This window comes from Oncorhynchus tshawytscha, linkage group LG26, assembly GCF_018296145.1.
Source record: "Oncorhynchus tshawytscha isolate Ot180627B linkage group LG26, Otsh_v2.0, whole genome shotgun sequence".
Classification (NCBI taxonomy): Eukaryota; Metazoa; Chordata; class Actinopteri; order Salmoniformes; family Salmonidae; genus Oncorhynchus; species Oncorhynchus tshawytscha.
In genome coordinates, this window is record NC_056454.1 from 27,513,328 (window position 1) to 27,526,481 (window position 13,154).

The 13,154-nt window shown below is 45.3% G+C and overlaps 1 protein-coding gene across 6 annotated transcripts in view; it reads left to right on the forward strand.

Annotated features, from left to right (window-relative positions):
* The window catches only part of parp4 (poly (ADP-ribose) polymerase family, member 4), a 36,541-nt gene that overhangs the window by 16,311 nt on the left and 7,076 nt on the right, over positions 1–13,154 (forward strand). For all 6 annotated transcript variants that reach the window (XM_042306353.1, XM_042306352.1, XM_042306354.1 and 3 more), the window contains 14 exons: positions 2,711–2,818; positions 2,962–3,120; positions 6,845–6,982; positions 7,094–7,279; positions 7,549–7,697; positions 9,220–9,351; positions 9,430–9,528; positions 9,691–9,874; positions 10,015–10,165; positions 10,546–10,691; positions 10,816–10,947; positions 11,035–11,121; positions 11,363–11,527; positions 11,616–11,659. In XM_042306353.1, the coding sequence (XP_042162287.1) occupies positions 2,711–2,818; positions 2,962–3,120; positions 6,845–6,982; positions 7,094–7,279; positions 7,549–7,697; positions 9,220–9,351; positions 9,430–9,528; positions 9,691–9,874; positions 10,015–10,165; positions 10,546–10,691; positions 10,816–10,947; positions 11,035–11,121; positions 11,363–11,527; positions 11,616–11,659 (1,880 nt within the window). The remainder of the gene's footprint in view (positions 1–2,710; positions 2,819–2,961; positions 3,121–6,844; positions 6,983–7,093; positions 7,280–7,548; positions 7,698–9,219; positions 9,352–9,429; positions 9,529–9,690; positions 9,875–10,014; positions 10,166–10,545; positions 10,692–10,815; positions 10,948–11,034; positions 11,122–11,362; positions 11,528–11,615; positions 11,660–13,154) is intronic.

Consider the following 13,154-nt stretch of genomic DNA (forward strand, 5'->3'; position numbering starts at 1 on the left):
AGGCCTCTTTCGTGTCCTAAGTTTTCATAACTGTGACCATAATTGCCTACTGTCTGTAAACTGTTTCTTAATTAACGACTATTCCACAGCTGCATGTTCATTAATTATTTATGGTTCATTGAACAAGCATGGGAAACCGTGTTTAAACCCTTTACAATGAACATCTTTGAAGTTATTTTGATTTTTACAAATTATCTTTGATAGACAGGGTCCAGAAAATGGGACGTTTCTTTTTTTGCTGAGTTTATATATACACTGCTCAAAAAAATAAAGGGAGCACTAAAATAACACCTCCTAAATCTGAATGAATGAAATATTCTTATTAAATACTTTTTTCTTTACATAGTTGAATGTGCTGACAACAAAATCACACAAAAATGATCAATGGAAATCAAATTTATCAACCCATGGAGGTCTGGATTTGGAGTCACACTCAAAATTAAAGTGGAAAACCACACTACAGGCTGATCCAACTTTTATGTAATGTCCTTAAAACAAGTCAAAATTAGGCTCAGTAGTGTGTGTGGCCTCCACGTGCCTGTATGACCTCCCTACAACGCCTGGGCATGCTCCTGATGAGGTGGCGGATGGTCTCCTGAGGGATCTCCTCCCAGACCTGGACTAAAGCATCCGCCAACTCCTGGACAGTCTGTGGTGCAACGTGGCGTTGGTGGATGGAGCGAGACATGATGTCCCAGATGTGCTCAATTGGATTCAGGTCTGGGGAATGGGCGGGCCAGTCCATAGCATCAATGCCTTCCTCTTGCAGGAACTGCTGACACACTCCAGCCACATGAGGTCTAGCATTGTCTTGCATTAGGAGGAACCCAGGGACAATCGCACCAGCATATGGTCTCACAAGGGGTCTGAGGATCTCATCTCTGTACCTAATGGCAGTCAGGCTACCTCTGGCAAGCACATGGAGGGCTGTGCGGCCCCCCAAAGAAATGCCACCCCCACACCATGACTGACCCACCGCCAAACCGGTCATGCTGTCAATCAGTGTTGCTTCCTAAGTGGACAGTTTGATTTCATAGAAGTGTGATTGACTTGGAGTTACATTGTGTTGTTTAAGTGTTCCCTTTATTTTTTTGAGCAGTGTATATATAATATACAGTTGAAGTCGGAAGTTTACATACACTTAGGTTGAAGTCATTAAAACCCGTTTTTCAACCACAAATTTCTTGTTAATTAACAAACTATAGTTTTGGCAAGTCGGTTAGGACATCTACTTTATGCATGACACAAGTCATTTTTCCAACAATTGTTTACAGACAGAATTGTGACACTTACTGTGTCGCAATTCCAGTGGGTCAGAAGTTTACATACACTAAGTTGACTGTGCCTTTAAACAGCTTGTAAAATTCCAGAAAATGATGTCATGGCTTTAGAATCTTCTGATAGGCTAATTGACATAATTTGAGTCAGTTGGAGGTGTACCTCTGGAAAATCAAGAAAAATCAGCCAAGACCTCAGAAAACAAATTGTAGACCTCCACATGTCTGGTTCATCCTTGGGAGCAATTTCCACATGCCAGAAGGTACCACGTTCACCTGTTCAAACAATAGTATGCAAGTATAAACACCATGGGACCACTCATCCGTCATACTGCTCAGGAAGGAGACGTGTTCTTTCTCCTAGAGATGAACGTACTTTGGTGTGAAAAGTGCAAATCAATCCCAGAACAACAGCAAAGGACCTTGTGAAGATGCTGGAGGAAACAGGTGCAAACGTATCTATATCCACAGTAAAACAAGTCCTATATGGACTTAACCTGAAAGGCCGCTATAAAAAAAGCCAGACTACGGTTTGCAATCGCACATGGGGACAAAGATTGTACCTTTTGGAGAAATGTCCTCTGGTCTAATGAAACAAAAATAGAACTGTTTGGCCATAATGATCGTTGTTATGTTTGGAGGAAAAAGGGGGAGGATTGCAAGCCGAAGAACACCATCCCAACCGTGAAGCACGGGGATGGCAGCATCATGTTGTAGGGGTGCTTTGCTGCAGGAGGGACTGGGGCACGTCACAAAATAGATGGCATCGTGAGGATGGACAATTATGTGGATATATTGAAGCAACATCTCAAGACATCAGTCAGGAAGTTAAAGCTTGGTTGCAAATGGGTCTTCCAAATGGACAATGACCCCAAGCATACTTCCAAAGTTGTGGCAAAATGGCTTAAGGACAACAAAGTCAAGGTATTGGAGTGGCCATTACAAAGCCCTGACCTCAATCCTATAGACAATATGTGGGCAGAACTGAAAAAGTGTGTGCGAGCAAGGAGGCCTACAAACCTGACTCAGTTACACCAGCTCTGTCAGGAGGAATGGGCCAAAATTCACCCAACTTATTGTGGGAAGCTTGTGGAAGTCTACCTGAAACATTTGACACAATTAAACAATTTAAAGGCAGTGCTACCAAATACTAATTGAGTGTATGTAAACTTCTGACCCACTGGAAATGTGATGAAAGAAATCATTCTCTACAATTATTCTGACATTTCATATTCTTAAAATAAAGTGGTGATCCTAACTGACCTAAGACGGGGAATTTTTACTTTGATTAAATGTCAGGAATTGTGAAACTGAGTTGAAATGTATTTGGCTTAGGTGTATGTACACTTCTGACTTCAACTGTATATACACATATACATACACATATATATGTGTATCATACTATGCACTGTGTGTACCTATGTGTTTTCCAGGCTAACAGCAGCACATGGTCGGTGTTGGAGCTGCAGAGTGGCAGCGCAGAGGGGGGACAGCAGCAGTACCGTGTGGTGAGGTACTGGAGAGAGGACCATGGTGCTAAGGTGAGCTCATGTCTTTGGTCACTGATTCACAGGATCCATGGATTCTTGGCTAGTTATTATGTCGTTAGGATGAACTATCCCTACTATCCCTATTTGGGTGGACTATCCCTACTACCTGTTTGGTCTGCTGTCTTGTCTGTCAGTCAGCAGCTGTGCAAGACAAGCAGGTGTTCCTCTCCATGTCAGAGGAGGCTGTGGAGGTCTACCAGACTCTCAGGAAGGAGCTGCAGGTCAGAGGACTCACACTGAGGACCACCCTCCCTCCAGAGGCTCCGGATCTGGGCTCTGCCAGCCTGCAGCAGGTCAGACACCCCCCCTTATGTATAGACACATAGTTTCTTAAAAATACAGACAGACACAACATATTATATCAGATTTGCCCCTTTTTACCCATCACCTGATAAATATTCTAATAGATGTTGGCACTCCACTGTAAGATTTGGATTCTATGTGATTCAAATCAAATCAAATCAAATTTTATTTGTCACATACACATGGTTAGCAGATGTTAATGCGAGTGTAGCGAAATGCTTGTGCTTCTAGTTCCGACAATGCAGTAATAACGAGCAAGTAATCTAACTAACAATTCCAAAAAAAAACTACTGTCTTATACACAGTGTAAGGGGATAAAGAATATGTACATAAGGATATATGAATGAGTGATGGTACAGAGCAGCATAGGCAAGATACAGTAGATGATATCGAGTACAGTATATACATATGAGATAAGTATGTAAACCAAGTGGCATAGTTAAAGTGGCTAGTGATACATGTATTACATAAGGATGCAGTCGATGATATAGAGTACAGTATCAACGTATGCATATGAGATGAACAATGTAGGGTAAGTAACATTATATAAGGTAGCATTGTTTAAAGTGGCTAGTGATATATTTACATAATTTCCCATCAATTCCCATGATTAAAGTGGCTGGAGTAGAGTCAGTGTCATTGACAGTGTGTTGGCAGTAGCCACTCAATGTTAGTGGTGGCTGTTTAACAGTCTGATGGCCTTGAGATAGAAGCTGTTTTTCAGTCTCTCGGTCCCAGCTTTGATGCACCTGTACTGACCTCGCCTTCTGGATGACAGCGGGGTGAACAGGCAGTGGCTCGGGTGGTTGATGTCCTTGATGATCTTTATGGCCTTCCTGTAGCATCGGGTGGTGTAGGTGTCCTGGAGGGCAGGTAGTTTGCCCCCGGTGATGCGTTGTGCAGACCTCACTACCCTCTGGAGAGCCTTACGGTTGAGGGCGGTGCAGTTGCCATACCAGGCGGTGATACAGCCCGCCAGGATGCTCTCGATTGTGCATCTGTAGAAGTTTGTGAGTGCTTTTGGTGACAAGCCGAATTTCTTCAGCCTCCTGAGGTTGAAGAGGCGCTGCTGCGCCTTCCTCACGATGCTGTCTGTGTGAGTGGACCAATTCAGTTTGTCTGTGATGTGTATGCCGAGGAACTTAAAACTTGCTACCCTCTCCACTACTGTTCCATCGATGTGGATGGGGGGTGTTCCCTCTGCTGTTTCCTGAAGTCCACAATCATCTCCTTAGTTTTGTTGACGTTGAGTGTGAGGTTATTTTCCTGACACCACACTCCGAGGGCCCTCACCTCCTCCCTGTAGGCCGTCTCGTCGTTGTTGGTAATCAAGCCTACCACTGTTGTGTCGTCCGCAAACTTGATGATTGAGTTGGAGGCGTGCATGGCCACGCAGTCGTGGGTGAACAGGGAGTACAGGAGGGGGCTCAGAACGCACCCTTGTGGGGCCCCAGTGTTGAGGATCAGCGGGGAGGAGATGTTGTTGCCTACCCTCACCACCTGGGGGCGGCCCGTCAGGAAGTCCAGTACCCAGTTGCACAGGGCGGGGTCGAGACCCAGGGTCTCGAGCTTGATGACGAGCTTGGAGGGTACTATGGTGTTGAATGCCGAGCTGTAGTCGATGAACAGCATTCTCACATAGGTATTCCTCTTGTCCAGATGGGTTAGGGCAGTGTGCAGTGTGGTTGAGATTGCATCGTCTGTGGACCTATTTGGGCGGTAAGCAAATTGGAGTGGGTCAAGGGTGTCAGGTAGGGTGGAGGTGATATGGTCCTTGACTAGTCTCTCAAAGCACTTCATGATGACGGATGTGAGTGCTACGGGCGGTAGTCGTTTAGCTCAGTTACCTTAGCTTTCTTGGGAACAGGAACAATGGTGGCCCTCTTGAAGCATGTGGGAACAGCAGACTGGTATAGGGATTGGTTGAATATGTCCGTAAACACACCGGCCAGCTGGTCTGCGCATGCTCTGAGGGCGCGGCTGGGGATGCCGTCTGGGCCTGCAGCCTTGCGAGGGTTAACACGTTTAAATGTCTTACTCACTTCGGCTGCAGTGAAGGAGAGACCGCATGATTCCGTTGCAGGCCGTGTCAGTGGCACTGTATTGTCCTCAAAGCGGGCAAAAAGTTATTTAGTCTGCCTGGGAGCAAGACATCCTGGTCCGTGACTGGGCTGGGTTTCTTCCTGTAGTCCGTGATTGACTGTAGACCCTGCCACATACCTCTTGTGTCTGAGCCGTTGAATTGAGATTCTACTTTGTCTCTGTACTGGCGCTTAGCTTGTTTGATAGCCTTGCTGAGGGAATAGCTGCACTGTTTGTATTCAGTCATGTTACCAGACACCTTGCCCTGATTAAAAGCAGTGGTTCGTGCCTTCAGTTTCACACGAATGCTGCCATCAATCCACGGTTTCTGGTTAGGGAATGTTTTAATCGTTGCTATGGGAACGACATCTTCAACGCACGTTCTAATGAACTCGCACACGTATCAGCGTATTCGTCAATGTTGTTGTCTGACGCAATACGAAACATCTCCCAGTCCACGTGATGGAAGCAGTCTTGGAGTGTGGAGTCAGCTTGGTCGGACCAGCGTTGGACAGACCTCAGCGTGGGAGCTTCTTGTTTTAGTTTCTGTCTGTAGGCAGGGATCAACAAAATGGAGTCGTGGTCAGCTTTTCCGAAAGGGGGGCGGGGCAGGGCCTTATATGCGTCGCGGAAGTTAGAGTAACAATGATCCAGGGTCTTTCCACCCCTGGTTGCGCAATCAATATGCTGATAAAATTTAGGGAGTCTTGTTTTCAGATTAGCCTTGTTAAAATCCCCAGCTACAATGAATGCAGCCTCCGGATAAATCGTTTCCAGTTTGCAGAGAGTTAAATAAAGTTCGTTCAGAGCCATCGATGTGTCTGCTTGGGGGATATATACGGCTGTGATTATAATCGAAGAGAATTCTCTTGGTAGATAATGCGGTCTACATTTGATTGTGAGGAATTCTAAATCAGGTGAACAGAAGGATTTGAGTTCCTGTATGTTTCCTTCATCACACCATGTCACGTTGGCCATAAGGCATACGCCCCCGCCCGTCTTCTTACCAGAGAGATGTTTGTTTCTGTCGGCGCGATGCGTGGAGAAACCCGCTGGCTGCACCGCTTCGGATTGCGTCTCTCCAGTGAGCCATGTTTCCGTGAAGCAGAGAACGTTACAGTCTCTGATGTCCCTCTGGAATGCTACCCTTGCTCGGATTTCATCAACCTTGTTGTCAAGAGACTGGACATTGGCAAGAAGAATGCTAGGGAGTGGTGCACGATGTGCCCGTCTCCGGAGTCTGACCAGAAGACCGCTTCGTTTCCCTCTTTTTCTGAGTCGTTTTTTTTTTTTTGGTCGCTGCATGTGATCCACTCGGTTACACTGGTTGTAAGGCAGAACTCAGGATCCGCATCGCGAAAAACATATTCTTGGTCGTACTGATGGTGAGTTGACGCTGATCTTATATTCAGTAGTTCTTGTCGGCTGTATGTAAAGAAACCTAAGATGACCTGGGGTACTAGTGTAAGAAATAACACGTAAAAAAACAAAAAACTGCATAGTTTCCTAGGAACGCGAAGCGAGGCGGCCATCTCTGTCGGCGCCGGAACTACTGATTCTGTACAGCAATACAGTAATCAATGCTGTGGGTGCCAGTCAGGGGTTGATTGACATGTCTTGTATGATTGACAGCTGCTGCTGGAGGAGAAGCTGAGTTGCAGCAGCCTATCACAGGAAGTGGGCGTGTTCGTGGAGCTGCTCTGGGCAGAGGCCCTTGGTTGTCTGGACAATGTCCTCAGGGTTCCAATCACCAGCCTCAGTCTCAACGACGTAAGTGAGCTGTGGTTGGCTCGCAGTGTTCATGATGCATACTGTATTAGTCTGTCTGTCTGTTGGTCTCTGAGTACTTGTGCTCATTAAAGCTGTATCATTGTTGTGTAGGTGAGCAGGGCTGAGGGGCTGCTGCTACAGGTCCAGAGGAAGCTGAGGGCGAGACAGGGGGAGGGGCCAGACACTGAGGTGGCTTCTCTAATGGAGGAGGTCTACACCCTCCTGCCACACAAAACTGATATGTCCCATCTCCCTCTCCACACTAAACTCATCTCATCGCAACTGGACCTCTGCCAGGTAACACACAACACTGTTATTTTTTATCAGAATGAACACAGTTTAAATGACCTGGGATCCAGTCCCACCCTAACCACTTATTGACTTTCTTCCCTCTACATATATATAGTCCTAGCCCATATCGTGTGTGTGTGTGTGTGTGTGTGTGTGTGTGTGTCTATATATATATATATATATATATATATATATATATATATATATATATATATATATATATATATATATATCTCACACAATTAAATGAACACTAACATGGATCTTTGTTGTAGTTGATCAGAGACGTGCTGAATGTGAGCGAGGCAACACTGAGAAGCCCCATCCCTTCTTGTCTGGGGAAGTACCGCGCCCTGAGGTGTAGCATTGAAAGAGTTCCCCCTGGTCCTGAATTTCTGTATGTCACCGAACTTCTACAGGACAGGTACTGACCCACTCAAACAGGGCCTAAAATGTACTTTTTGGTCCACCAGCCACTGTGGCAGGTAGATGAACAAATCTTTCAGTCACATCCATAATTACATTTTTAAAAAACATCAAAAACAGATTGTGGGGGTTCGTTTCCTTGCCGCTCATTGGTGAAATTAACATTATGACAATATCTTTAATTAAATCATTAAAAATCCTTTATTAATGCAATTGCAGACAGAAGTTGACAACAGGAACATAATGCATGTTTCCGAGTAAGTTCTGCATCAAAGAAAAGGTTTTTATTTTATTAAACCCGAAGTCCAGCCCTAGTGATGTCACTGCCTACGTCATTATCTTCTACTTATGAAACCAAAACCATGCCTACGCAACACAAAAACTCTTGTTTATATAGCTATCTAAAAGCTTAGCAGTAAATGTCCAAGTTGATTTATAGTGGAATGTCTGACTAATCTCTTACACTCCCCTGCAGAGTTCTTTCTTCACAGTCACACATTTCTCAGACAGTTTCTTCATAATAGGCAGAGAGACTAGAAAAGTACTGTGGAACCATATGAAACCTCATAATGTATATATATTGGTAATCTGTAGTCTAGGACCCTATAAATGTAAGGAGGGAGGGGTCTTATAACTCCTCCCCTTCTATTAATACAACATAAGTGTAATCAATTATTATAATACATCAAACATTTGGTACAACCCCTATCATGACCCCTAGGTGAACCTCTTTCAAGATGACCGTGCTTTGTAATGTTTCTATAGCAATAAATGTATTGGTAAGAAGCTATGTGGTACATTGCTCAATTTCATTACATTTTTTTGTGACCTGAGTCAAAATTTTCAGCTGCCATTTTAAGAGAGGGAGGTTACTGTGGTAATGGGGCCCCTCGAGTCATGACGTGTGTGTGTGTGTGTGTGTGTGTGTGTGTGTGTGTGTGTGTGTGTGTGTGGATCTGACTTGGGCATCTCTTCGCTATCAGTTGAAGCAGCAACTGTCAAACTAACATTGAAAAACAACCCAGCTTGTGAACAAAACAATGTAAATAGCCAAGAAACATGAGGACAAAGTCTAACTTTGTAAACTTTTGAGTAAATTAGACCAACTTTTATGCGTGTGCGCAGCGCCTCCAACAATGTATCTATCAGCACTTCACTCAGTGCGCACAGCTCCCTTGCCAGGCAGTTTTGCTGCGTGAGGTAGAATATAGGATTCCTATTTCTGCAATTAGCAGTTATGAAACCAATCTGCAGAAATACTTTGAAAAAAGCTACTGAAGCATTTTCTAACCCAACTCGCACATGTGCTCATACTTGACTTTTTACTTTCTATTTGCGGATGTAATGCTCGGATTGTAGAGCCCTGCAAATTGACCACCAGCCAACGTGGCTGGTGAAATTGACATTCTTACACACCAGTACCTAAATCTATACATGGGTGGCAGGTGTTCATTTTATGCCCTACACTCCAGTGTGTGTGTGCATGCTTGTGTGTTTAACTCTCCATCTCTCTCCTACAGACAGGTGCAGATCTTGCAGGTGCTGAGAGTAAACAGAGGGGTAGAGCTACAGATGTTTAGGGAGGAGCTGGGGAATGTTAAGCCCCTCCTCCACTCCTCCAGCCCCAGCAGCTTTGTGGGGATCCTGTCTCGGTGAGCACACACACGCACACCAATGATTGACATATTGTACATGACTGACGTGATATGTTGCCAATTCTCTGTCTATAGGGGTCTGTTGCTGCCCAGAGTTGGAGTGGAGCATCATGGGATTGAGAGAACAGACATTGGGAACTTGGGCGGTGGCATCTACTTCAGTGATGCAATCAGGTCAGTCGACAACATTATATGCCAAATAAATTATATTGAAACAATGCAAATATATTCTGTTTGTATATATGAACAGCACTAGTTTGAAATAATGTAATATATTCTCTGTTTATCAGCAGCAGTATGAAATATTGTCAATATACTCTCTGTGTGTATCCTCAGTACCAGTTTGAAGTACTCTAAGCCCAGTGTGACGGACGGCAGTCGGCTGCTGCTGGTGTGTGACGTGGCGTTGGGGCGCTGTACTGACCTCCAGAAGAGGGACAGCAGCCTGACTCACTCCCCTGAGGGATACCACAGTGTACACGGGGTTCGCCACACCCCCAAGAAACCCTCAGAGTTTGACGTAACCCTTCAAAAAAAAATCTGTACCTGCGTTTGTTCAGTGCTAATGCTGACATTGTAATGTTCAGATTGTGTGCGTGCTTCCGTCCGTGCGTGCGGTTCCCTACTTGTTTGTGTTTCTGATATGTGTGTGTATTCCAGGATGATGAGTATGTGGTGTACAGCCCGGAGCAGGTGAGGCTGCAATATGTGGTACAGTTCAGACTGGAGGAGGACCAGCTGAAGGACTTCCAGCCCACCATAGATACTTCTTCTACCGAGCTTCCGCTTCCTGTCTCTCCGTCTGATCTCTGTAAGAACTCAGTTCAATTAAATACATCTTTATTGTAAACTTACAACCAAACTCGAGGCCATACGTAAAGCTGACCCAATAGAAACAGTAACAAAGCATTCTCTCCAACCCTGTTTTGGTAAAAAGCTGATGGATGGGGCTGGATAAATGTAACCCTCTCAAATTCATAAACAGAGCTATGCATTCAAGGACTGGCCAGCCATGATATCAAAAGTATAGATATAACCATGTTTTGAGGTTATACATATAATTAATTTATATGTCCAAAAATTGATGTAACAACTGCTGATGGCCCCTTTTTTAAAGTGCAAAAAAATAGACAAGACTTAAAATAAGTACATTTGCTTGCTCTGAGGCTGTTATTGATGACCTGTGTGTAGTGTCCTGTTGTGAGGCTGAGGAGGATGTTGGGAGCTGTAAGAACCCTCTAGAGGAGGTGACTGCAGGCCTGTTGGACTGCTCTGGACAACCACTCCCCCTACAGGCCGTTCATGTCAGGGCCAGGCTGATGGATCTGCTCTCCCAGGTACGACTGGACTGGACAAGATTAGTCCATTTCAGTCCAGTCTAAACTCGACTATACTGGACTGTACCATACTTGACTGGACATCAGTCCTTAAGTAACAGGCCTCTCTCCTATTGGCTACCAGGTCATCATCTTCCAGACATACACCAATCAGAGCACCGTCCCCATCGAAGCCAAGTACGTCTTCCCATTGGATGATTCTGCTGCTGTGTGTGGTTTTGAGGCCTTCATCAATGGGAAACATGTAATGGGACAGGTAATTCACCCTCACCCTCTCAGCAGCACATGGTGATCAGTTATGCATGTGTAGTATTGTGTTGTGAGCTGTTGTGTTGTTTCCCAGGTGAAGGAGAAGCAGCAGGCGCGTAAAGAGTATAAACAGGCCATAGAGAGAGGCCATGGAGCTTACCTAATGGACCAGGATGCACCTGTAAGTCTCTCCATACCTCCTTACCTCTCTGCAGACACACTTTGTCACTTTACATTGATCAGGAAATAGAATGTGTCAAACGTGAACATGCTCTCTTTAGTACAGACAGTGTGTCATATGTTGAACTCTCAGATCATTATTTTAAATCAGATAATGATGATCCTATGGTTGAAATAATCTGTGGTTTCAGTCTTATCATGTCTTGCGTCATGACGGTGATGTCATCTTTGCGTGCCCTCAGGATGTTTTCACCATCAGCGTTGGGAACCTGCCTGCCGGTGCCACCGTCCTTATCAAAGTTACCTTTGTCACCGAGCTGGTCGTCATGGAGGGCTTGATCAACTTCTCATTGCCCGGTAGTGTGGCGCCATGGCAACAGAGCTCAGCGCTCAACCAGAGGACTCAGGTAGGAGGGACTAGATTGATTGATTTTATATGTTATTAATGATGCGTTTAGGTTTGCGTCATGTGTGTGCCATTGTGTGTGTCTGTAGGTGACTTTGGAAAAGGTATGTGTGACCAACCTGGATTCCCAAGGGTGAGTGTTCCTCTTAACCAGCTCTGTAGATGGATGGGTACACCATTCCTGTATCCTTATCATTAGTTCTGATATTCCCTAATAATCCCTTGTCCTCATATTGACCTGTAGTGTCTGTCTCTCCTCGTTCTGACCTGTAGTGTGTGTCTGTCTCTCTCCTCATACTGACCTGTAGTGTCTCTCTCTCTCCTCATACTGACCTGTAGTGTCTCTCTCTCTCCTCATACTGACCTGTAGTGTCTCTCTCTCTCCTCATACTGACCTGTAGTGTGTGTCTGTCTCTCTCCTCATACTGACCTGTAGTGTCTCTCTCTCTCTCCTCATACTGACCTGTAGTGTCTCTCTCTCTCTCTCCTCATACTGACCTGTAGTGTCTCTCTCTCTCTCTCTCCTCATACTGACCTGTAGTGTGTGTCTGTCTCTCTCCTCATACTGACCTGTAGTGTGTGTCTGTCTCTCTCCTCATACTGACCTGTAGTGTGTGTCTGTCTCTCTCCTCATACTGACCTGTAGTGTCTGTCTCTCCTGTTCTGACCTGTAGTGTGTCTGTCTCTCTCCTCATACTGACCTGTAGTGTGTGTCTGTCTCTCTCCTCATACTGACCTGTAGTGTGTGTCTGTCTCTCTCCTCATACTGACCTGTAGTGTGTGTCTGTCTCTCTCCTCATACTGACCTGTAGTGTCTGTCTCTCCTGTCTGACCTGTAGTGTGTGTCTGTCTCTCTCCTCATACTGACCTGTAGTGTCTCTCTCTCTCCTCATACTGACCTGTAGTGTGTGTCTGTCTCTCTCCTCATACTGACCTGTAGTGTGTGTCTGTCTCTCTCCTCATACTGACCTGTAGTGTGTGTCTGTCTCTCTCCTCATACTGACCTGTAGTGTGTGTCTGTCTCTCTCCTCATACTGACCTGTAGTGTGTGTCTGTCTCTCTCCTCATACTGACCTGTAGTGTGTGTCTGTCTCTCTCCTCATACTGACCTGTAGTGTGTGTCTGTCTCTCTCCTCATACTGACCTGTAGTGTGTGTCTGTCTCTCTCCTCATACTGACCTGTAGTGTCTGTCTGTCTCTCTCCTCATACTGACCTGTAGTGTCTGTCTCTCTTCATACTGACCTGTAGTGTCTGTCTGTCTGTCTCTCCTCATACTGACCTGTAGTGTCTGTCTGTCTGTCTCTCCTCATACTGACCTGTAGTGTCTGTCTGTCTGTCTGTCTCTCCTCATACTGACCTGTAGTGTCTGTCTCCTCATACTGACCTGTAGTGTCTGTCTCTCTTCATACTGACCTGTAGTGTCTGTCTCTTCATACTGACCTGTAGTGTCTGTCTGTCTCTCTTCATACTGACCTGTAGTGTCTGTCTGTCTCTCCTCATACTGACCTGTAGTGTCTGTCTGTCTCCTCATACTGACCTGTAGCGTGTGTCTGTTTCAATCCTCATACTGACCTGTAGCGTCTGTCTGTCTCCTCATACTGACCTGTAGTGTGTGTCTGTCTCTCTC